General features: G+C 39.0%; 1 protein-coding gene and 1 pseudogene across 1 annotated transcript; both read left to right on the top strand.

Annotated features, from left to right (window-relative positions):
* Positions 1-9017: 9017 nt before the first annotated feature.
* Positions 9018-9447, top strand: LOC126934135 (DNA-directed RNA polymerase II subunit RPB4-like; annotated as a pseudogene).
* A 9501-nt stretch (positions 9448-18948) lies between these two features.
* IL36A (interleukin 36 alpha) lies at positions 18949-22143 on the top strand. The gene is made up of 5 exons (XM_050753708.1): positions 18949-19377; positions 19470-19583; positions 20094-20233; positions 21338-21551; positions 21898-22143. The coding sequence occupies exons 1-4, from the start codon at positions 19368-19370 to the stop codon at positions 21548-21550; spliced, it is 477 nt and encodes a 158-aa protein (XP_050609665.1). The 5' UTR covers positions 18949-19367; the 3' UTR covers position 21551; positions 21898-22143.
* Positions 22144-22811: the final 668 nt, after the last annotated feature.

The following is a 22811-nucleotide window of genomic DNA, read 5'->3' as shown; positions in this document are numbered from 1 at the left end:
AGCTAATTAACAAATGTATTACCTCACATGGTTATCCTTTTGTGTGGTGAGAGCACATAACATCCACTCTCTACATTTTTTGAGAGAATATATCATCATTTACTATAGCCTCCTTGCTGTACAATAGGTCTCTTGAAATGTATTTCTCCTACATAACTGTAATTATGTAGACCTTGGCTAACATCCCCCCGTCCCTCTTCCTGCCTAACTATACCAGCCTCTGGTAACTACCATCTTACTCTCTACCTCTATGAGATCAACTTTTTTTTTTTTTTATTTCACATATGAGTGAGATCATGTGGTATTTGTCTTTCTGTGCCTAGCTTGTTTCATTTAGCATAATGTTCTCCAGGTTCATCCATGTCGTCAAAAATGGTGGGATTTCAATCCCTTCCTGTGGCTAAATAGTATTCCATTATGTGTATGTACCACATTTTCTTTATCTTTTATCTACTCATCTGTTGATGGACACTTAGGTGAACTCAATATCTTGGCTATTGTGAATGGTCCTACAAAAAACATGGGAGTGCAGATATCTCTTTGACATAAGGATTTGAATTCCTTTGCATAGTGTGATTACTGGATCATATAGTAGTTCTATTTTTAATTTTCTGAGCTTCTATAATGTTTTTCAGAGTGGCTGCACTAATTTAAAATGCTCCCCAAGGGTATATAAGAGCTTCCTTTTCTCCACATCCTTGACAGCACTTATCTTTAGTCTTTTTGATAATGGCCATTCTAACTAGGGGGAAGTGATATGCCACGGAGATTTTGATTTGCACTTCTTTGATTAGGAATATTGAGCATTTTTCATATACATATTGGTCATTTGTGTGTTTTTTTCTGTGAAATGTCTATTCAGGTATTTTGACTATTTTTCAAACAGGTTATTTATTATTATTATTACAACTGAGTTGTTTAAGTTCGCTATGTATTTTTGATATTTACCCCTTGCCAGATGTATAGTTTGCAAATATTTTCTCCCATTCTGTAAGTTATCTCTTCACTCTGTTGATTGTTTCCTTTTCTGTACAGAAGCTCTCTCATTTGATATAATCACACTTGTTTATTTCTGATTTTGTTTTTTGCCTGTGATTTTGAGGTCTTATCCAAAAAATCCTTGCCCAGACAATGTTTCTTCTATGTTTTCTTCTAGTAGTTTGATAGTTTCAAGTCTTACGTTTAAGTATTTAATACATTTTAAGTTAATTTTTGTATTTGGCAAGAGGTAAGAGTCTAATTTCATTCTTCTGCATGTGGACATCCAATTTTTTCAACATCATTTATTTATTATTTTTTGATAATAATAATGACAATTATAGCATTTACTATAATGACTTTTAATACTCTAAGGTGCATGTGTGTGTGTGTGTCTTAATATTTTACAAATTGTCACAAAGGCACTCTAACCCCATAGAAGATGCAGTATTTTTTAGTGTAAAGCAATTATTATAGTCTTGACAAAAATCATTTAAAATTCTGTCACAAAGCAAATTAATTTTCTATTTCATGAATTAAAAATTACAAGAGACTTACAAAAAACTTTATTTGTTTTAAATCATGTTTCCCTTCTTTTTTGGGGACAAAACAATATCTACTTTGATTAGGTAAATCTTCCTCAGACTTTGATGTTATATTATAGCATATGTCATAATCTTGCCCACTACATTTAGAGATCCTTTCTTTAATTAAGTATGTAATAATGCCCATACCTTTATTAACTCTGTTTAGCAGCATTAGTTATGATGATGCTAAAGTTTTTCATATTTCATTTTTTCTCAATGTCATTTCATCAAACCATTAAGACTTATGGTTAAAATATAATAAATATATAATAGAGGCATATATTTATTTAACACAAAGCTTGTTGTTAATATCATGTTCACAATGGTGGGAGCCATGACTAATTCATCAGTGTCCCCAAGTGCCTTGGCAGTAGGTCTTCACCATTAAATCTCATGTCATAGAATTACTTGATCACTTGCTTTAAAAAGTGTCATTTGCTTAATAATTTGCTTAGAGTAGTGTTTGCTATTAGTGTATAAAAATGCTACTGCTTTTTGAGCAAAGACTTGGGACCAACCCAAATGCCCATAATGATAGACTAGATAAAGAAAATGTGGCACATATACACCATGGAATACTATGCAGCCATAAAAAGAATCAGTTCATGTCCTTTGCAGGGACATGGATGAAGCTGGAAACCATCATTCTCACAAACTAACACAGAACAGAGAAGCAAACAGCGCATGTTCTCACTCATAAGTGGGAGCTGAACAATGAGAACACATGGAAATGGGGAGGGGAATATCACACACTGGAGCCTGTCAGGGGACGGGGGGTAAAGGGAGGGAGAGCACTAGGACGAATACCGAATGTGGGGCTTAAAACTAGATGATGGGTTGACAGGTGTGGCAAACCACCATGGCACATGTGTGTAACAAACTTGCACGTTCTGCACGTGTATCCCAGAACTTAAAGTTGAAAAAAAAAAAGCTACTGTTTTTTGAATGTTCATTTTGTAACCTTTAACTTTATTGAATTAGTTTATTAGATCCAACAGCTTTTTGTTCATGTTTAAGATTTTTAATATATAAGAGCGTGTCAAAAGCAAACATGGACAATTTAACTTTCTCCTTTTCAATTTGGATGCCGTTTATTTCTTTCTTTTGCCTGACTTGCTCTGGCTAGGCCTTCCAGTACTATGTTGAATAGAAGTGGTGAAAGTGGGCATTCTTTTTTTCTTCCAAATCTTAGAATAAAAGCTTCAAACTTTTCCCCATTCAGTATGTTGTTAGCTGTGGGTTTGTTGTACATGGCCTTTATTATGTTCAGATACATTCCTTCTATACCTAATCCATTGAGAGTTTTTATCATGAAGAGATGTTGAATTTTGTCAAATGTTTTTTTCTGCATCTTTTGAAATGATTATATGTTTTCCATTCATTTTGTTAACATGGTATATTAGATTTATTGATTTGTGTGTATTGAACCATCCTTGCATACCTGGGATGATTGGCTATTGTGAATAACCTTTTTAATGTGCTGTTGAGTTTGGTTTGCTAGTAGTTTGTTAAGGAATTTTGCATCTATGTTCATTAGGCATATTGGTCTGTAGTTTTCTTTTTTGGTTGTGTTCATGTCTGGTTTTGGCATTGGGATGATGCTGGCCTTATGGAATGTGTTTGGAAGAATTCCATTCTCTTCAACTTTGTGAAATAGTTTGAAAAGGCTTGGTGTTAATTCTTCACTAAATGTTTGATAGAATTAAGGAATGAAGCCATCAGGCCCTGAGATTGTCTTTGATGGGAGACTTTTAAACTACTGATTCAATCTCCTTTCCTATTCGTCTGTTCAGGCTTCTTATTTCTTCATATTTCAATAGTGGTAGGTTTTAAGTGTCCAAGAATTTATTTCTTCAAGGTTTTCCAATTTGTCGGCATATAATTGTTCATAATAGTCTCTATGATTCTTTGTATTTCAGTGGTATCAGCTGTAACATCTCCCTTTTCATCTCTGATTTTATTTATTTGAATATTCTCTTTTTTTTCTTAGTCTAGCTTACAGTTTGTTTATTTTATTTATCTTTTTTAAAAATCAGCTCTTCATTTTGTTGATCTTTTTTTAGTCTCTATTTTGTTGATTTATGCTCTGATTTTCATTATTTTTTTCTTCTACTAATTTTAGGTTTAGTTTGTTCTTGTTTTTCTATTTCCTTGAGATGCAACATTATGTTGTTTATTTGAGATCTTTCTTTTTAAATGTAGGCGTTTATCACTATAAACATTCCTCTTAGGACTGCTAATGCTGTATTCAATAAGTTTTGGTATATTGTGTTTCCATTTTCATTTTTCTCAAGACATTTAAAAATTTTCCTTTAAATTTCATTATTGGCCCATTGGTTGTTCAGTAACATGTTGTTTAATTTCCATGTATTTGCATATTTTACCAGGTTTCTCCTGTTAATTCTTTCTAGTTTTATACCATTGTGGTCAGAGAAGATGCATGATACGATTTCAATCTTTTAAAATGTGTTAATACTTGTTTTGTGGCCTAACATATATCCTATTCTGAAGAATGTTCCATGTGCAATTGAAAAGAATGTGTATTCTGTAGTGGTTAAATGCAATCATTTTTGTAAATTTCTGTTAGGTCTATTTTGTCTAGAGTGTCGTTTAAATCTGATATTTGTTAATTTTCTGACTGTGTGATCTTTCCATTGCTGAAAGTGAGATGTTGAAACCCCTAACAATTATTGTATTGTAATCTATCACTTTCTGTAGATCTATTAATATTTTTGTTGCTGAATTCACCCCTTTGTCATTATATAATGACCTCCTTTGTCTCACTTTTACTTAAATAAAAAATTAAGTTTTTAATTTAAAATCTATGTTATCCAATATAGCTATAGCTACTTCTGCTGTCTTTTGGTTTCCATTTACATAGAACATCTTTTCCATCTCTTCACTTTCATTGAACATGTATCCTTATAAATGAAGTGGGTCTCTTGTTGGCTGTGTAAGTTGGGCCTTGTTTTTTGTTTTTTGTTTTTTTAAATTCAGCTACTCTATGTCTTTTCGTTGGATAATTTAGTTCATTTATATTCAAGGTAATTATTGATGGTAAGAACTTACTCCTGCCATTTTGTTACATGTTTTCTAGTTGTTTTGTGGATCCTTTATTCCTTTCTTTCTCTCTTCCTGTCTTCCTCTGTGGCTAATTTTCTTTAGTCATATGTTTTGATTCCTGATTTTTATTTTTGGTGTGTAGGTTTTTGCTTTGTGGTTACCGTGAGGCTTACAAAGGCTTTTTATGGTTGCAACAGATTATTTTAAACTGATGACAACTTAAATTTGATTGCAAAATTTCTACTTTTTAATTTCACTCCTCTTTCAATATTTTGAATTTTTGATATCACAGCTTATATCTTTTTATATTGCATATTCTTTAAGAATTTGTTGTAGTTATTATTTATAATAGTTTTGTCTTTTAACCTTTATACTAAAGATATAAGTGATTTACATACCACCATTATGTTAATAGAGTATTCAGAGTTTGACTATGTATCTACTTTTACCAATGAGTTATATTCTTTCAAATGTTTTCGTGTTACTCATTTGCATCTTTTTTTCATCTTGCAGAACTCCCTTTAGCATTTCTTGTAAGACAGGTTTGGTGGTGATGAATTCCCTTAGCTTTTGTATGTCTGAAAAATCTTTTACCTCTCCATTATATTTGAAAGACAGCCTTGCTGACTAGAATATTCTTGGTTGGCAGGCTTTTTTCCTTCAGCATTTTAAATATATCATTCTATTTTCTCTTGGCCTATGAGGTTTCTGTTGAGAAGTTTGCTATTGGGCATATAGAGACTCTATTATATGTTATTTCCTTCTTTTCCCTTGCTACTTTCAGGATAGTCTTTTTGTCTTTGACAGTTTGATGATTGTATGTTGTGGGGTAGTCTTATTTGGGTTGAGTTTGATTAGAGATCTTTGATCTTCCTGTACTTGGATATTTATATCTTTCTCCAGGTCTGGGAAGTTTTCCATTGTTATTCTTTTCCTTTCTCTTTCTTTACTCCCTCTTGAGTACCAGTAACCCATACATTTGCTCTTTTGATGTTACTCCCTAAATTTTATAAAGTTTCTTCATTTATTTTTATTCCTTTTTCTCCACTGACTGTATATTTTGAATTACCCTGTCTTTGAATTCACAGATTCGTTTCCTCTTCTTGTTTAGTTCTGCTGTGGATGGTCTCTATTGTATTTTTAATTTTTTAAATTTTTTTCTCAGCTCCAGAATTTCTATTTGAGTTTTTGAAAGTTATTTCATTATCTCTGTTAAATTTCTCTGAAAAAATTTTCAATTGTTTTTCAGTATGTTCTTGAAGTTTGCTGAACTTCCTTAAAGCAGATATCTTGAATTCTTTGTCAGGCAGTTCTTCCATCTCCATTTCTTTAGGGTCAGTCACTGGTACCTTATTTTGCCCGCTTGGTGAAGTGATCATTCTCTGATTTATCTTGATTCTTGTAGCCATTTGTAGATGTCTGTGCATTGATGTAGGTACCTTATCTAGTCTTTGCAATCTGGCTTTGTTTGAGAACTTTCTTTAGCAGTAAGCCTGTCCAGAGATTCAGAGAAGTTTGACTGGGGAGGTCCATAAGCCTGTGACCATTTCAGCAATTGCAGCACTAGGAGCTGCTCTAAGTCCAGGACCATGATGGCCAGAATCCTTTGGCAGCAGAGGCTGAGGCAGCACTGGGTCACATCCAAAGCTTAAAGTCTCTGAGACCAGCACAGCATTACAGAGGACATGCTCAAGACCATGGCCACTATGGCCTGCCCACTGCTGGCAGTGACTTGTGCCAAACTCAAGTCCATCTCACTGATGCCACAGGTTCCTGTCTGGTGCTAGGTAGATCTATAGGCTCCATCTACAGGTATAAGCCTGGTGGTAGGGATCAAGTAGTTCACCCAGTGGTGGTTTTACTGTGGCAGACCTGGTACTGAGTTCCAAGGTGAAGTCTTACTCTTAATTCCTTTTCCTTTTCCCAAGAGATAATGTCTCTCTCTGTACTGCACTGCCTGGGGTTAGGGAAGGGGTGATGTGGATAATGTAAAACTGTCCTTTCTATTGTCTTCAATGCATCTCTTAATATGATGATGCAGGCCGGGCGCGGTGGCTCAAGCCTGTAATCCCAGCACTTTGGGAGGCCGAGACGGGTGGATCACAAGGTCATGAGATCGAGACCATCCTGGCTAACACAGTGAAACCTCGTCTCTACTAAAAAATACAAAAAACTAGCCGGGCGTGGTGGCGGCGCCTGTAGTCCCAGCTACTTGGGAGGCTGAGGCAGGAGAATTCCGTAAACCCAGGAGGCGGAGCTTGCAGTGAGCTGAGATCCGGCCACTGCACTCCAGCCTGGGCGGCAGAGCGAGACTCCATCTCAAAAAAAAAAAAAAAAAAAAAAAAAAAAAAAATATATATATATATATATATATATATATATGATGATGCTAAAATCAAGTAGTGTGATCTCTCACCTGGTTTCCTTTGCTCTTGTGATTTTTTTTTTTTTTTTTTTTTTTTTTTTTGTGCATGGATAGTTGATCAAATTGATATTTCTGTGTGGGATGATTAATGCAAAGTCCTACTTTACCTCCTTGCTCTGCCACTCTCCTCTAAAGTTTTCTTCCTCAATTGAATATAATGTTGGCGTTGCAGTTTTATAAAAATCAACATTAAAATGAGTGTTAAAGTTAATTAATTCTGGAATATCCAATAGAAGAATTAGTCGTTGGATATTCACTCATATACTCATACCATGCTAATAAATGGTGGCAGGTTGTAACATCTGCCAATTTATATTATTAATTGGAAGCTGATGACACATTAGCTTGCAACATGACTATGGTTGTAAGTATTACAGCATCGCCATCCTGCTACAGGATGTGTGATGATTTGGCATTCCCACCTCTTTTCTCTACCGTGAAAAACTTTGTTTGTTCAGCCACTGATACCTTGGACTTTCACTTGGCACAAATGTGAGCTCAAACAAAAGCTCAAATATGAGTCCTGACATCATGTGGCTGGACTCAAGGGTAAGGTGTTCATTCTAGTGATACAGAAGAGGCTATGATGACAGAGTATAATCAAAATGAAAACACCAATTTATAGTAATCTCATAGAAAGCATGTGGAACCCAGAAAACATAGATTTCTCTGGGCTCCCTGCCTTACCCATCACATATGAGAAATAGTATATTATGCCATAGTTTATGAAATCATGGAGGATCCCTGTAAGGAGTAATATCCTTATTTTCAGGTGAATAGTCTGGTCCACACCTGATTTTTACGCATTTGCTATAGCAAATACTTTTGCATTTGGGAAGCATAAGCTCTAGGCTAATACTCATTGAATAATTTGGTTTCTTTGGACCTTTAGCAATTGATGTTATAGAAGGTCTGATGCACTTGGAGAAGGGGGATTCCAGCAGGGGGTGAATTAATAGTCTTGTAACCATGCCACCAAAGATCTGTAGATGAAACAGCTGAGTAGGATGTTTCTCTGTCAAGTCGCTTTGGGGCTGATATATTCTCATGTCAGTACTGCTGAAGGGTAATGGCTGTTTCCTGAATCTGGACAGAAAGACATTGTCTCATAATTCACGCACAACTGGGGATGGGGACTGAAGACGCTGCCCACAGTGTGCTGAAAACAATGGTCATAATTAATAATACATGTCAATAAAATATTGTTTTGTTTCTTATACTGTTGCTGTGAGAAATCAGCAAAAATCACCTTGAGCAAGATGGCAGAGCAAAGTCTGAAACATGTCATCATTAGGGCTGTCCCTATCTAGCAGGGCGTCAGCAAATGACCTACCCAGGGTGGAGTCACCCAAGGTGGAGCACCTGTGGCCACCCAAATGTCATTACGTAGTGACACAAGTACAGAAATTTTTAGCACACCTGTATTTCCCAAACTTGAAACTACATTAGAAACACCTGGATATTCACTGAAAAACTAGGGCGCTTGTGCTCACTCCATGCCTAGTAGATTAAAACCCCTACCTCTAGAAATTGCAACTTACCAAGTTTATGGTGGGACCTAAAGAATATTTTACTGAAGACCATAGGGAGTGCTAATTATTAAGTAAACATGGGAAATACTCTTCTGGACCATCCAGTGGAATTTTGTGTGTAAAAAGACACAAATTAATCATGGTTGGAATGATCTATGTGCTTCTATAGAAATAAAGAGATATGTAAAAATACATACCTCCTGCTGTTTTTTGACATTTACTTTTGTAAATTTCTCTCTTGAGTGATTTAAAAGCAAATTGAAGGAAAATGACTTGTATAAAAAGTTCACATCCTCAAATAAAATTTTATAATATCCCCAAATTGGAAAGAACCTAAATTTCCATCAAGCAGTGAACAGATAAACAAGTTGTGGTGTATTCAGTGCTACTCAGCAATAAAAAGAAATTAAGGATGTGGGTGGTGGCACAGTGATGGCAGCAGGCGGCAGCGATCCGCAGGCTGGCAATGTAGAGGAGGACACTTAACATCTCATGTTTCCTGAAGAGTTTGAAACAGCGAAGACACTTCTAAATTCAGAAATTCATGTGCTTCTGGAACATCGAAAGCAATAGAACGAGAGTGCAGGGGATGAACAGGAACTCTCAGAAGTCTTTGTGTAAACAAAGAAACTACACAGGCTGTTTCAGTGGTTTCGAAAACAGAGAGACCATTGCCAGTATTTGTAGCTTGTTACTCCAGAAAAAGCTTCATAAATTTAAGTTGGTCTGTTTGGCCAACCTTTGCCCAGAGACTGCTGAGGAGTCCAAGGCTCCAATCCCAAGCTTGGAGAGGTGGTTTGAAGATGAGGAGCTGTAGCAGATTCTTGATGGTAGCCAGACAAAGGGCAGCTTTCAGTATTAATCTCTAAACATTACTGCTGCTTGGAGAAACAGGGTCTGTGGCTGACTTGCACAGAAATTCTATTGCAGAAGGCAGTTGGGAATTCCTTTGGAGAAAACAGCCCAGCTTGGTGGTGGGTTAGGTTGCTGTTTCAAGTCACTCTTAGGTCCAGGTGACATGTAATCTTGGAGCAGCCTTGAGCAGTGGCTGCCAGTGGCTTCCTGAGTGTGCCTCTGGGAAGCATGAGGTGGCCGAGGTTGCGGGGTGGGGGGTCGTATAAGCCATACTGTTGACTCCCTCATTCATGGTTTTTGGCCCCTATGCCATCTTGTACTCTTAATACTTCATGTTTTAACTTCAGTGTGTTTATACTTTTTGAAACTAGACCAGAACAACATAGTAGACTTTATAGAGAAAGACCAGTTTTATTAGATGCCAAAGGAAGAATTAAACCACTATTATTGTTCGAGTTTTTTTTTTTTTTTTTTTTTTTTTTTTTGAGACAGGGTCTTAACTCTGTTGCCCAGGCTGGAGGAGTGCAATGGTGCAATCATGGCTCACTGCAACTTTCTGGGCTCAAGAAATCCTCCTGCCTCAGTCTCCCAAATAGCTGCGGACACAGGTGTGCAACACAAATCTCGGCTATTTTTTCCTTTCTTTCTTTCTTTTTTTTTTTTTAATAGAGGGCGGGTCTCACTATGTTGCCCAGACTGGTCTTAAACTCCTGGCCTCAAGTGATCCTCCTGCTTTATCCTCCCAAACTACTGAGATTACAGGTGTGAGCCACTGCACCTGACCTAGTGGAGTATGTAAAGGTCCTGGGTCTCTGTGCATGCCTGAGCAGCTGCTGAGCAGGGACTTCAAGCAGCTCTGTGTCAGACCCCAGGTCCCGGTAATGTGTGCTCACTCCACCTCCTGATCTGAGGGTTGCAAAGATTCATGGGAGAAGTGTGGTTTCCTGCTTCCCTTGGCAGGGGGATGGGGATTCCCTTGTCTCTGTGTCGCTAACAGGTGGACCGTCACCCCCCCCTGCTTTCCTTTGTTCTCTGTGGGTTGAGTTGTTTCCCTGATCAGTTCCAATATGAGTACTTGGATATTTCAGTTGAAGATGCTGTATTTACTCACCCCTTTTTGTTATTTTCCATAAGTGCCACACACTGTAGCTGCTTCCAATTGGTCATCTTGGCTCCCCCCAGCAGTTCTTAATTCTAGAGAAAACATTAAGTTATTCAGGAGACAAAATGTAATCGTAATTTACTATGTGGCCTAATTGTCAGTAATGTTTATATTGCAATAGTGTATACGCTATACAAAATCATGATATAAACATTTTGGAAGAATGCATGGATGAAAGAGTGTGTGTGTGTGTGTGTGTGTGTGTGTAGTAGTGAGTTAGATGAGCTGTGTATGATAATTAAAACCATTTTCCATGGAAGGATGTTAACACATAATGGCTCAAACCGAAAAATAAAAAAGTAGCAACACGCCCATAGTACTTTGAAAAATGGAGGCAAGTATCAAAAACAATTAAAAGAGTAAAAACTGGTTTTCTCTGAGTAGCAGGAAATAATGACTACTCTGTTTTTTAACAAGACTTTGAAGCCTGAGAAAACAGACTACGTTTATGTGAAACATTTGTTTCTGGAGATGAAAATAGCAGAGCCAAGAGGATTGATGAAAAAATTCATTGTTGTACTATATGGAAAACTCAGGCTGTGTTCATGGTCTTTGAGTGAACTATTTTCAAGTAAGTTGTCTACCCCTTGATATTTGAATTTAAGATAGTTTCCTTTTGTTGTTAATACTCTTTCTGTTTTAAGCAAATTGTGATTGTCAATTTTACCAATGGGTTGGAGGCCATAGCCTGAGAAAGCAACCATCCTTTTCTGCACTGGAAGGATGCACCATCATTCTGCCTGTGGGACCCTGCTCTGATGTTGCCTTGGATTGGAATCCAAGTCTATGCAGAGGGACTACATGTTTTCATTCTTTAAATTTTAATGTAGTATACTTACACTTAAAATGGTCATAAAGGATTTTATTTTAGTTTTTCTTTCTGTAAGATTTAGATAAAAGACTTTCTGGCTTTCTCATATAACTGACTTTATTTTTTCATCTTTATTACTGATGTCTGATTTATTTCTGTCTTTTAAATATTTATTATTTTATATTTTTTTTTTTTAGATTTACATATGGCTTTTTAAAAAGGTTCTATAGAAATTTAATGAAGTAATGAGATTATGTAAACACTCAATAAAGAATAGCAATAAACTCAAATAAATATGGAGGTAAATATCAAAAACAGTTAAAAGACAATAAACAATAATACTTATTGTTGTATTGTCCTAATCATCTCCAGGAAATCCAGGAAATTACTTTAGAACCCATTTTCTTTCTATGGTGTAAGATAAATATTGAGTAGGTAAGAAGGAATATTTGTAACAAATATATCCAAGGCCTGAATAAAAGGGACCTATATAAACTCATCCCTCAGCTGAATAAACAGAACTAGGAACTTTGGAAGAACTGTATGCCCATCCTCTATTCTATCCTCTTATCTTCCTTCCCACAGATGTAATTGTCATCCTAAATTTGATGGCAACTATTCTCGTAAATTTCATTATAGTGTTAGCATCTATGTATATGTCCCTAAAATAGATATTCTTTAGTTGTATATGCTTTAAACTTTATGTAAATGAAATAATACTGTATGCATTCTTTTACATCTTGCTTATTCACATTCTTGGGATTCATGGTGATATGTCATGTCAGTTTGGGTGCTTTGATGAGAAGATGTTAAGAGATTTAATGGGGGACATGCCTGAAGGGCAAAAAAGGGATCAGGAGTAGGCAGGGAGAGCATTCAGACTGTGAGGCAGGGCGACACCAATGACAGAAAAGAGAAAAGGAAAGGCCAGGTGCGGTGGCTCACACCTGCAATCCCAGCACTTTGGGAGGCCAAGGCAGGCAGATCACTTGAGGTCAGGAGTTCGAGACCAGCCTGGCTAACACAGTGAAACCCCACCTCTACTAAAAATACAAAAATTAGCCAGCCATGGTGGCACGTGCCTATAGTTCCAACTACTTGGGAGTCTGAGGAAGGAGAATCACTTGAACCCAGGAAGCGGAGGCTGCAGTGAGCCGAGATCATGCTACTGCACTCCAGCCTGGGCAACAGAGCATCTCGAGACTCTGTCAGAGAGAGAGAGAGAGAGAGAGAGAGAAAGAGAGAGAGAAGGAAGGAGGAGTGGGTAGGAAGAGCATCAGACCGCAGTGTACCTGTGAAGCTCTGAGAAAGTCTCAACCTGGCACATGGGGGAGCCCCAGAGCAAAAGCTTGTCTGTAAAGGCATTCCACATCAGTAGGAAAGGCTGCCATCACTGGCTGGGAGCAGTCCAAGAAAAGAATGTTCTTGGCAGGAGCACTGCCATGAACCCAAAATTTTGGCAGCTTAGGTTGTCTTCCAGCTGTTCTCCTTGTAACAGGTTCTCTTAAAGGGAAGTCTTAGAGTCACACCTCCATGCTCACAATCCACTCTTACGCTGCATGGACCCCATCCTCTATATATGTTTGGGAGCAGATCCTCCATGCTTCCCATGGGTGTCTACCTGAAGGGAAACTTAGCAGAGGAATGTTAGTGAATGGACTACAGCACCCATTTCTATAGTGGGGCCAACAGTTTGTTCTTATCATCTTTTGTCTCCACTGTCTATTCTAAATTTCCTTTACCCTCAACTAATAGCTTGGCAGGTCTTAGTGGCTTTCCTGGGGATGTGATCAAACCCCTCACTCTGGCAGTCATATACTTTTTGAGCCGGGGTTACTGCATGTCTATTCACAGTTAGTTAGTCAAGGGAATACCAAGAGGTGTCCAAATGGATCACCTGGGTTCCACAAATATTACACACATATACCTCCCTGTTTTCATATGTAAAAGCAGCTATACCTCCTCTTACATATACTGCATCCTGATGGATGGCAGCCCATCCTTCCACAGTATTACCACTTACATGGTGTTCCAGGTATACCTCCAGGAGGCCATTCAATGTTCCATCATGTTTGCTGCTTTTGAGTTGACCAGTGAGTCCAGGGAAGTAGTGGAGCAGGCTTATACTGACTTTGAGGGGTCAATTACTACATTTTCAGGATTTTTTGAGTTGGTTGGCAGCTTGAAATTGCCCATTATAGAAGTATTTACATCAAGGAAATTGACAAATACTACAAATCAGGGCTTTTATTTTTTTTCTGGAGAGGCAGTTATTAAAAATGTACTAGTATACCATTAAGTTCACTTAATGATCATGGACCTGTTTCGGCTCTTCCTTCACTATAGGGTTTGTGTTTTGGTTAGATGCTATGTTGTTTTGGAGTCCCTGGTTGGATGTTGTATTGTATGGGATTCCACAGGCCCCTGGATAGTGGTTACAGCTGAGGTTCTGAGTGTAGGAGAGCAAACCCACACCGAGACTATGTATTCATCCCTGTAAGGACAAACTGCTTTCCTTCCAAGAGGGGAGGGGCCTGATATAGTTTCTGTCTCAGAACGTTCTTGATTTGCCCTTAATCTGAAAAACTTAAGAAATTTTGCAGCATATGAAATTCCATTGGAAGAGTTTCCTTTCTGCATTTTGAGATATCACTCTATTGTCTTTTGGCTTTCATCGTTGTAATTGAGAAGTCAGTTGTCAGTCTTTCGCTCCCTCGAAGGTAGTGAGTTTTTGTTATCGGCTACTTTTACATTTAATTTTTGCCTTTGGTTTTATAAAATTTCAATCTAATGTGTTTGGAAGTGAATCTTTAAAAAACTTATGTTATTTCAGATTTATTGTGGTTTTTGAAACTGTGAAATGGTGTCTTTATTGGTTTGAGAATATTCCCAGCCATTCTCTCTTTAAATAATTACTCTGCCTTATTTTATCTTTCCTCCTAGGACTCCAATCAATATCTTACATCTTCTCACCTTATTCTCCACATTTTCCCACCTTCCTCTGTATTTTTCTGCTTTCCTGTGTCTGTGCTGCAATCTTGATTTCTTCTCATTTGTCTTCAAATTTGCTAATTCTCTTTTCTGTTGTGTGATGCTTACTGCTAAATATAGCTATTGGCTTATTTAATTTAATTTACTTATCATATAGTCATAGAGGTTCTGCTTGACTCCTTCAAATCTGTCACCTTCCATAGTTTTCTGTTCTAGATATTTTCATGTTTGTCATTTGTTTCTTAAACATGATTAGGATGGTTGCTTTAAGCTGTGTGTAAAAAAATTACAAAATCTGAAGTTTGTGTAGATATGTTTCTGCTATCTTGTTTTGTTTACTTTGTTTCTTTTTTCTTGTTGTTCTTGTGACCTTGTTTACTCATATGCCTGGTAATCTTTAACTATGTGTGACTTGTGCCTTTGAAAATGTATGTAAGTGACTCTTCCCTCCTCTAGAGAGACTTTCTTTTTGCTTCTTGTGGAAAGAGTTTGACCTACATGAAATCAAATACAGTTTGGTTGTTTTTAGCTCAATGAAGCTATGAGTATTCAGTGTGAAAATCTTTGTGAGAGTCTGTTCCTGGCCACGACCCTCCAGAAATGGCTTCTTTTCTTTTTTCTTTCCCTCTTCTCCTTTGTTCAATGCCAAGACAGTCCTCCCCATGGTTCTCAGAGGTTGGAGAAAGGCAATCTAGATTTCATGAGCTTGTCACCTCCCCAGCCCCAACCCTATGCACTGACTTCCTTATTTTTGTGCTGGTGTGACTACAGTACTGAGCATAAGGTGTACTATATCAGCAGAGAGCATATTGTGGTTTTATTGTTCCTTTATTTTAGATCCTGATTCTGTAGGTCTCCGTAGGACGTGAGATTTTGAATTTTTGGCAAGCTTCAAAATAATGCCAGTGTATCATCCATAAAGTACACCTTGAGTATTAAAGATGTACACAACAAGGACAATTTTATCTAATGATTAGGCAATACATGAGTAATAGTAGCCAAAATAAAAGGTAGAAATTGTGCTATAAGATTTGGGAAAGATTTGCAGGGTAGAGGTGACTATATTAAACCTTGAAGTGAGTAATGAAGGATAGATAGGAATGGACAAAGGAATGAACTCCCAAGACAGGTCTAGTTCTGGATAACTGAAGAGAGAGATAAGGCTGCAACTCTAAGCTTTACTCCTGTGGAGTTCTTTTCTTGCAGAGCGAGAAGTTTCCTTCATCGTATTTGGCTCAGTGTCTTTTCTCAGGAGCATTCACCCTTTTGGCTATAAAGGATGTTTCCTCCATGCTAGAGAGAAATAAGTACAGGTCCTGAACAATCTGGTATCTCCACAGCACTCACCACCTCCATTGATGGCACTGTGGCCTAAGTACCCAGGCCATATAGAGCTCCAAGTATCTATGGGATGAAATAAGAATTTTAAAGGACCTACATCTTAGTTGTTGTCACAAATGAGTTTGCATTCATATGTGCAGCATCCAAACCAATATGTTTTGGCTGTTTACATCTTCATACCTATGGAAGGACCTTGGGCTTCTTCCCCCAAAATATTCATGTGGGTTCAGTTCTGTGTAGAGAGAGTGGGGCTGATGTCATAGGCTCCGAACTTTCTTCTTTGAGTATGGAAATCATCTTATGCTAATGGAGACCTGAGGAAGCTCCTCTTTATAAACTCAGCTTGATTCCAAATTCTAATTTTGACTCAGGGATATCTGCTACACCTTTAAATTTGGGCTATACATGATTTCACACTCTTGAGGGGATGGCTGTGGGGCTACCCGGGACGAAATTTTAATGGCCTTTTATATCATACCATGTAGTAAGAATATCTGGGAAGGAGATAGGGTGTAAACAGGAGGAAATTCTCCTGCTGGCAGGTAAGTCATTGATGAAGTGGCATAAAAGCCAAGATCCGAGATGATCTATTGGTAGTCACAGCAAAAAACACTGACTGAGCTAAACAGGTCAATCTGGAGCTTGGTGACAGACAAAGGGGACTCATTAGGTCAGTTGCTCCAGGAAGCTGTCACTTATGGGGAGTTTTCATGCTCTTCTTTAACCCACATGACAGCCCAGCAAGGTGTAATGCATTTCACATGAGTCATCTGAGGATGAGGGATGTGATAGAATTTCTCCAAGGACACAGTTCCAAAAGTTGTGAAATCTGATTTTGAATGCACATCTTTTGAATACAAGTATTTTGCTTTTGAACACCGAACTACTGGGTTAGTTTGGGTTCTCCCCAAGGCAGACCCTGGATGCAGGGAACTCATTTAGGGGGTTATTCCAGGAAATCCAATAGAGAAAATGCTAGTGACCTTGTTACTATTATGGGGCAACTCTGAGAAACCTCAGTGTTATCGTATCAGAGGATGGGGAGGCTGAACGTTTGTCTACCAGTTTCTTTCCCCACTTACTGAAGTTGCCCCTGAGATGGAAGCTCTAGAGGTATGAAGCTGACAGATGCTAGGATCTCCAACAGCAGTTGTGAACTCAGGTTGTTGAAGGTGTGGAGCAGAGCATCAACAGTATTACTTCAGCTTCCTTTTGTTGAAGACCTAATGTCAGGTACTGTGAGCTCAGAGCACTGGGGCATCTGGCAGCCAGGCTTCCTTCCCTGCTGTATTAGTCAGGAGCCTCCAGAGAGACAGAATCAGTAGGATGTGTGTTTAGGCACACACACACAGACACACAGACACACACACACACAGAGTTGGTGCTTTGTATCTGCAGGTTCAACCAACCAGCACTGAGAGATGTTGAACCTGTGGATAAAGAGGGCTGACTTTTTGTATAAGTGGGTTCTGCATGGTCAACTGACAAACCTGTGTAGAGACAGGATTTCACCATGTTGGCCAGGCTGGTCTCGAACTCCTGGCCTCAGGTAATCTGCCTGCCTCGGCCTCCCAAAGTTCTGGGATTAAAGGTGTGAGCCACCACCATGCTTCAACTTTAATTTTTTAGTTATAATTGTGTAGACTGAACCAATTGAGATGTCTATGATATGGGCTATTGTTTCTGCTGTTAATGTTCAGTCCTCTTCAATTAGGGCACAAAAAGACTAGTTTTTTCCTTGCAAAGCGATGTGGATGGTCTGCTGCTGCAGGTGCTAGTTTCAATACTGTCTCACTTCTTCTTAAAATGAGTTATCCATTGTAAACTGCTGATTTCTTTGGGGCATTGTCCCCTTAAACTTTTCATAAGCCATCAATGATTTCACCATTTGTCCACCCAAATTTCACCATAAATTTGATTTTTGTTCTTGCTTCAGTTTTAGAAGAACTCATGTTGCTCTGAGAGGGGCTCTTTTCAAACTGATGTCTTACCTTTCTTAGTGCCTCAAACTAGATCCTGTTCAAACATCTTATAACAAGTTAGTACTAGTTTATTTTGGTGCAAAATAATTCAAAATCCACACATAATTTTTTCATAATATACATTTTCCATGAACTTTTTCACGACCCCTTGTATGAAAGGGGATTTATTAGGAGAATAAGCTCATGCAATTTTGGAGGCTGAGGAATCCCATGACAGACCATCTGCAAGCTGGAGACCCTGGGATGCAGGTAACACGCTCAGTTCAAGTCCTAAAGCCTCAGAACTAGGAAGCCAATGTTGTAATTCTCACTTTGGGATAGAAAGTCTGAGAACCCAGGAAGATGCTGATATTAAGTCCTGGAGTCCAAAGTCTGGAGTTACAATGTCCAAGGGCAGGAGAGAATGTCCCAGCTCTAGGAGAGACAGAAAATCACCTTTTCTCTGTCTTTTTCACACCATCCAGGCCCCTGGCCAGTTGGATGGATCCCACTTACATTGAGGGTAGATGTTCCCCACTAGTACACTGACTTACACACCAATCTTCTTTGGAAACACCCTCATAGACACACCCCAAACTAACACATTACCAGTTCTTTAAGTATTCCTTAAACCAGTCAAATTGGCACTTAAAATTAACCATCACGCTACCTATACTAGGGATAGTGATCGGGAGTCCATTGAGGTGACTAGGGTGCTCAGGAGCTGGCTTTGCTACAGTAAGACCTCCTTGGTGGAGAAGCAGCATGCACAGTGGCTCTGAGAAGCTGGAGGAGGGTCACTGGAGTCAATGTGTTTCTGGTCTGAAATTGACCAAGAATATAGTGTCTGTGGACCAGGACTGGTTAGAAGCTACAGAGGTCTTAAGAGACCCATCCCTCCTCAGTCTACCGTGCACTTACTGGGGGCTCCCACTCTTAGGAATAATTCCATTGTTTCATTTTGTGGCATCAGAGACGAGTCATTGGCCCTGAATAAGTCCCATAATGTTTCTCAACTCAGTATCTGTGACTATATTTCCTGCTCTTCAAAGCTTAGCATGTCCTCATTTTTCAGGGTGCTTGGATAAGTCTTAACCATGCTGTTCACATAAAGAGTCACTAAATCCTCTGGCATCAGGAACTAGAAAATATCCTGAGTGTTGGGCAGTCCCAGCCCTAGTGAGGCAGAACTTCCTTCCTTGCCCATGTGGATAAAAGGCCTGGGCCCTGTTACAGCCTGTCAGAAAACCATAGTTCATAATGCAGCAGAAGCCATAGTTCATAATGGTAGGGATACAGGGTCCTTCGTAACATTATCAGTGTGGCCTATGTTGGAAAGTCTGGTGACCTCTGATTTTGTCTTGCTTCTGGGTCTTTGACTTTGGCACTCTTTGCCATATTAGAGTTCCTGGGTCTAGGGCTGAGCAGGATTCATAGGTGCAGCTGCTTTTGCTGGAGGTAGACTGCATCCAAGAAAGGAAGTGTGCTGGGTGAGTTCTGGGAGTAGAGAATCTGACTGGGGTCACCGCTGGGCTGGCCACCGGTCTTCCTTCTGACCCAGGGTTAAACTGTGGCTTGGGACTGACTCAGGTCCTCTCTTGGGGTCGGTCTGCACATAAAAGGACTCCTATCCTTGGCAGTTCTGAAGCAACACCACCACAATGCTAAAAGGTAAAGATCCTCATGCAAGGGCGAAAAATTGACAAGGGGGTGATACTCTGTGCTCTCATTCTTACTAATTTACATTTTGACTTTCTCAACAGTGTCGAAAAGTGAAATGCCTCAGCTGGTGAGCATTCAGGATATCAATCATCGGGTGTGGGTTCTTCAGGACCAGATCCTCATAGCAGTCCCGAGGAAGGACCGTGTGTCTCCAGGTGAGTAGCCACAGTCTGCCAAAGGCAGCTCCTTTGGCCAGTGCTGTTTTGTGTTTGGTGCTCAGACTTTATTCCACAGTGGGCTTGTTAACTGGGCATATCTACAGAGAGGAGCATCTCACAGACAATAATGAACAGAGGGTGAGAATAAGGTTGTTCTGGGACTATGGTCATGAAGTCAGAGGAGAGAGAGAAGGCTTAAGGGAGACTGAAGGGTCAGCCTATGATAAACAGTGGAAGACATATTCTGAGATACTTCAAGGAGTAAGAGTAGGACAAAAGAGAGTAATCTATGGGAAGACCAGTTTTTGAATCCATGAAAGACTGACTTTTCTAATGGAAAGTGTTCCCCAGACATAGGATGGGTGTCTGGGTTAGGTGGTGGGTGGCGAGGTGACCACTCTGTGAGTGCACTGTGGGTGTCAGTTAGCAGATTCCCTTAAAACTGTAGCTCAGAGGTACCACCCTGGAAATGGCACCTGAACACCACTTTTCACGTCGCGTTCCCAGTCACTATTTCCTTAATCTCATGCCGACATGTGGAGACCCTTGAGAAAGACAGAGGGAACCCCATCTACCTGGGACTGAATGGGCTCAATCTCTGCTTGATGTGTGCTAAGGCTGGGGACCAGCCCACACTGCAGCTGAAGGTGAGTGTGGAAGACAGGTCCTGCCATTTATTTGAAGGAAACTTAGATTTTAGGATCTTTTAAAAGACAATGTACTTATTATGCTCATGCATTTTTATTTTTGGTTTCCTTGGGGTTGTATATGTTACGAAAGACTAAGAAAAGTTGCAGGGATGTTTTGAAACAAACCTACTGAAATGACTTATAATTTTAATTTGCAAAAATACTATTAATTTGGCAAGGACGATGTCTAACTTCAATAGAACACACACACACAGAGTAAAATCAGCAAGGACATTTTAGCAGTTAATTATCACAAAGTAGATGAACTTATTAAAACAACTTTTTGGCAAAAAATACATTGCAACTTTAAGTGAGCAAACATAATTCTCTGTAACAAACACTTTAATAATTGCAATTTTCTATTATTAAAAAAAGATAGTTATAGCAGGCCTCTGTGTACCACAGGAACTCTCTTGACCCTTTTCACTAAACAAGCATAGGCAGACACTCAATTTGATGACAAGGTATAAAACAGTGTTTTTCAGCCAAGGGTGACTTTGCTCCATGGACATTTGTCAATGTCTGGAGATGTTTTGGTTGTGACCACCTGGGATGGGAGTGTGATACTTGCATTTATTGGGTAGATGACAGGGACGCTGCTAAACATCCTATATTATACAAGACAGACCCTGACAACAAAGAATCATCTTGCCTAAAATGTCAATAGTGCTGAGGGTGCAGAACCCTGACAGAAAATAACTATGTTTTAATTTGAAATTTACGGTAATTGTTACATAAATATTCTTTAAGTTTCTGTTTCTGAACAACAAATATAATGGCTCAATCAATGCTTTGTATTCTCAAAAACTTTCATGTCAACACATTTTTCAGAGCCTCACATTAAGAGCCACTGAAATTTGTAGCCTGAGTTTCAACCACAATCTTAACATATAGAAAATACTTTAAGATGTGTGATTTTTAATCCCATAATATGAAACAGAGGCCTCCAAGCTGCTTCAATGAGTAGGGAATGCTATCCTTGGGCATGGAATATCAGTGTGTAAAGAATGTGAAACATTCAAACGGTATGTTTCTTGCTCGTGTCTCCTTCACACCCTTCAGGAAAAGGATATAATGGATTTGTACAACCAACCTGAGCCTGTGAAGTCCTTTCTCTTCTACCACAGCCAGAGTGGCAGGAACTCCACCTTCGAGTCTGTGGCCTTCCCTGGCTGGTTCATTGCTGTCAGCTCTGAAGGAGGCTGTCCTCTCATCCTTACCCAAGAACTGGGGAAAGCCAACACTACTGACTTTGGGTTAACTATGCTGTTTTAAGGTCAGTTGGGTTTGGAGGTTGGTCTCCATGCAGAGAAAATCTTAGTATAATCTTAGCCTGGAATGGGCAGAGAGAATTTGTTATTGGACTTGCCACCTAAGAATATCTTGCTGCCTCCCAATATATTCATGCAGTGACCTAAGTGCTGGACTTGGTCCCTCTCCCTGGGGCCATGTGAAAAATAGTCCAGGGAAATTGAGGGCCTTACCATGAGTAGGTGGCTGAAATATGGCACCATTACAAAAATAATAAAGAAAGCTCTACTTAACATACTTGCTAATAATGCTCCAAGTAAAAATGAGGGTGGTGACTCTTGAATTTTAAGTCCAGGTCTCTGGATTTTCAGATACATTCCTCTGTGATGGAGTATCAAGACCTTTTGGATTTTGACAAGGAGAAGCAGATATAAATGTTCCATCAGAAAGAGGAGACCAAAAAGAAAGCTGCGCCGCTCCTGGTCTTGGCTTACATCTCAGTGAAGTTACATATGCTGGTGCTGGCTTGGGTGAAGACCTGCTGTGGTTTATGAAGCTTTCAGCTAAAGTGTTATCACTGGACTTCAAAAGCATTAAATTTGTGAAATAAAAATGTTGTCATCTCAGTGGCTCTTTTATGAATCAAATGGCTTTAATGGAATATTGTGGTTGTAATACCGACTCCTTGCATTTCTAAGGAGTTTTATAGTTTGTAAAGCAGGCTTACATGAAGGTTCTTGTTTCTAAGAAGAACCAGTGAGACTGTTGGGGAAGGTGGTATCTTCCTAAACTCGGGTTTCTCCAGGCCTCACTACTGGGGTGGGTGGGACAAATAGTGCTTCACTAATAGAAATTTCACTCCATATTTCAGTGCACAATGCAGGTGCACAGCACAGATGCACAGCTAGCTGAAAAACCCTCCCTGCCTCTTCCGGCAAGGATTTCTGAGAGTTTTTCCTGTGAACTCACAAACCATAAACTGACATGACTCCTACTCATCTAGAGAACATTGATTTTGAAGACTTGTTTTTAATCCTTTCTTATTTTGAAATAAGTATTCTTCTTACAGAATATTAGTTGAAATTTTATTTCTTGCCATATTATGATTCCAAAAATAGTTCATCTGTGTAGTCCTGTTGTAATGTTTACTTTCCACTATATTTTTACTTGTCCCTAAGTGCTGTAGGAAGATGTGGAAATACTGTTTTCCTGAGCACACTGATGACTTCCAGGGCCGTGCAGGCATTGCCCCAACCTCCTTATCCTATCCTGATGTCTTCTTCCA

Source organism: Macaca thibetana, chromosome 13, assembly GCF_024542745.1.
Source record: "Macaca thibetana thibetana isolate TM-01 chromosome 13, ASM2454274v1, whole genome shotgun sequence".
Classification (NCBI taxonomy): domain Eukaryota; kingdom Metazoa; phylum Chordata; class Mammalia; order Primates; family Cercopithecidae; genus Macaca; species Macaca thibetana.
The sequence above is the reverse complement of the archived record's forward strand: the minus strand, read 5'-3'. Positions and strand labels throughout refer to the sequence as shown.

Excerpts from the sequence above, each read along its gene's own strand:
- IL36A (XM_050753708.1), top strand. Across the intron at positions 19,584-20,093 it reads GAAGGACCGTGTGTCTCCAG|TCACTATTTCCTTAATCTCA; the intron begins GTGAGTAGCCAC and ends TCGCGTTCCCAG. Across the intron at positions 20,234-21,337 it reads AGCCCACACTGCAGCTGAAG|GAAAAGGATATAATGGATTT; the intron begins GTGAGTGTGGAA and ends CACACCCTTCAG.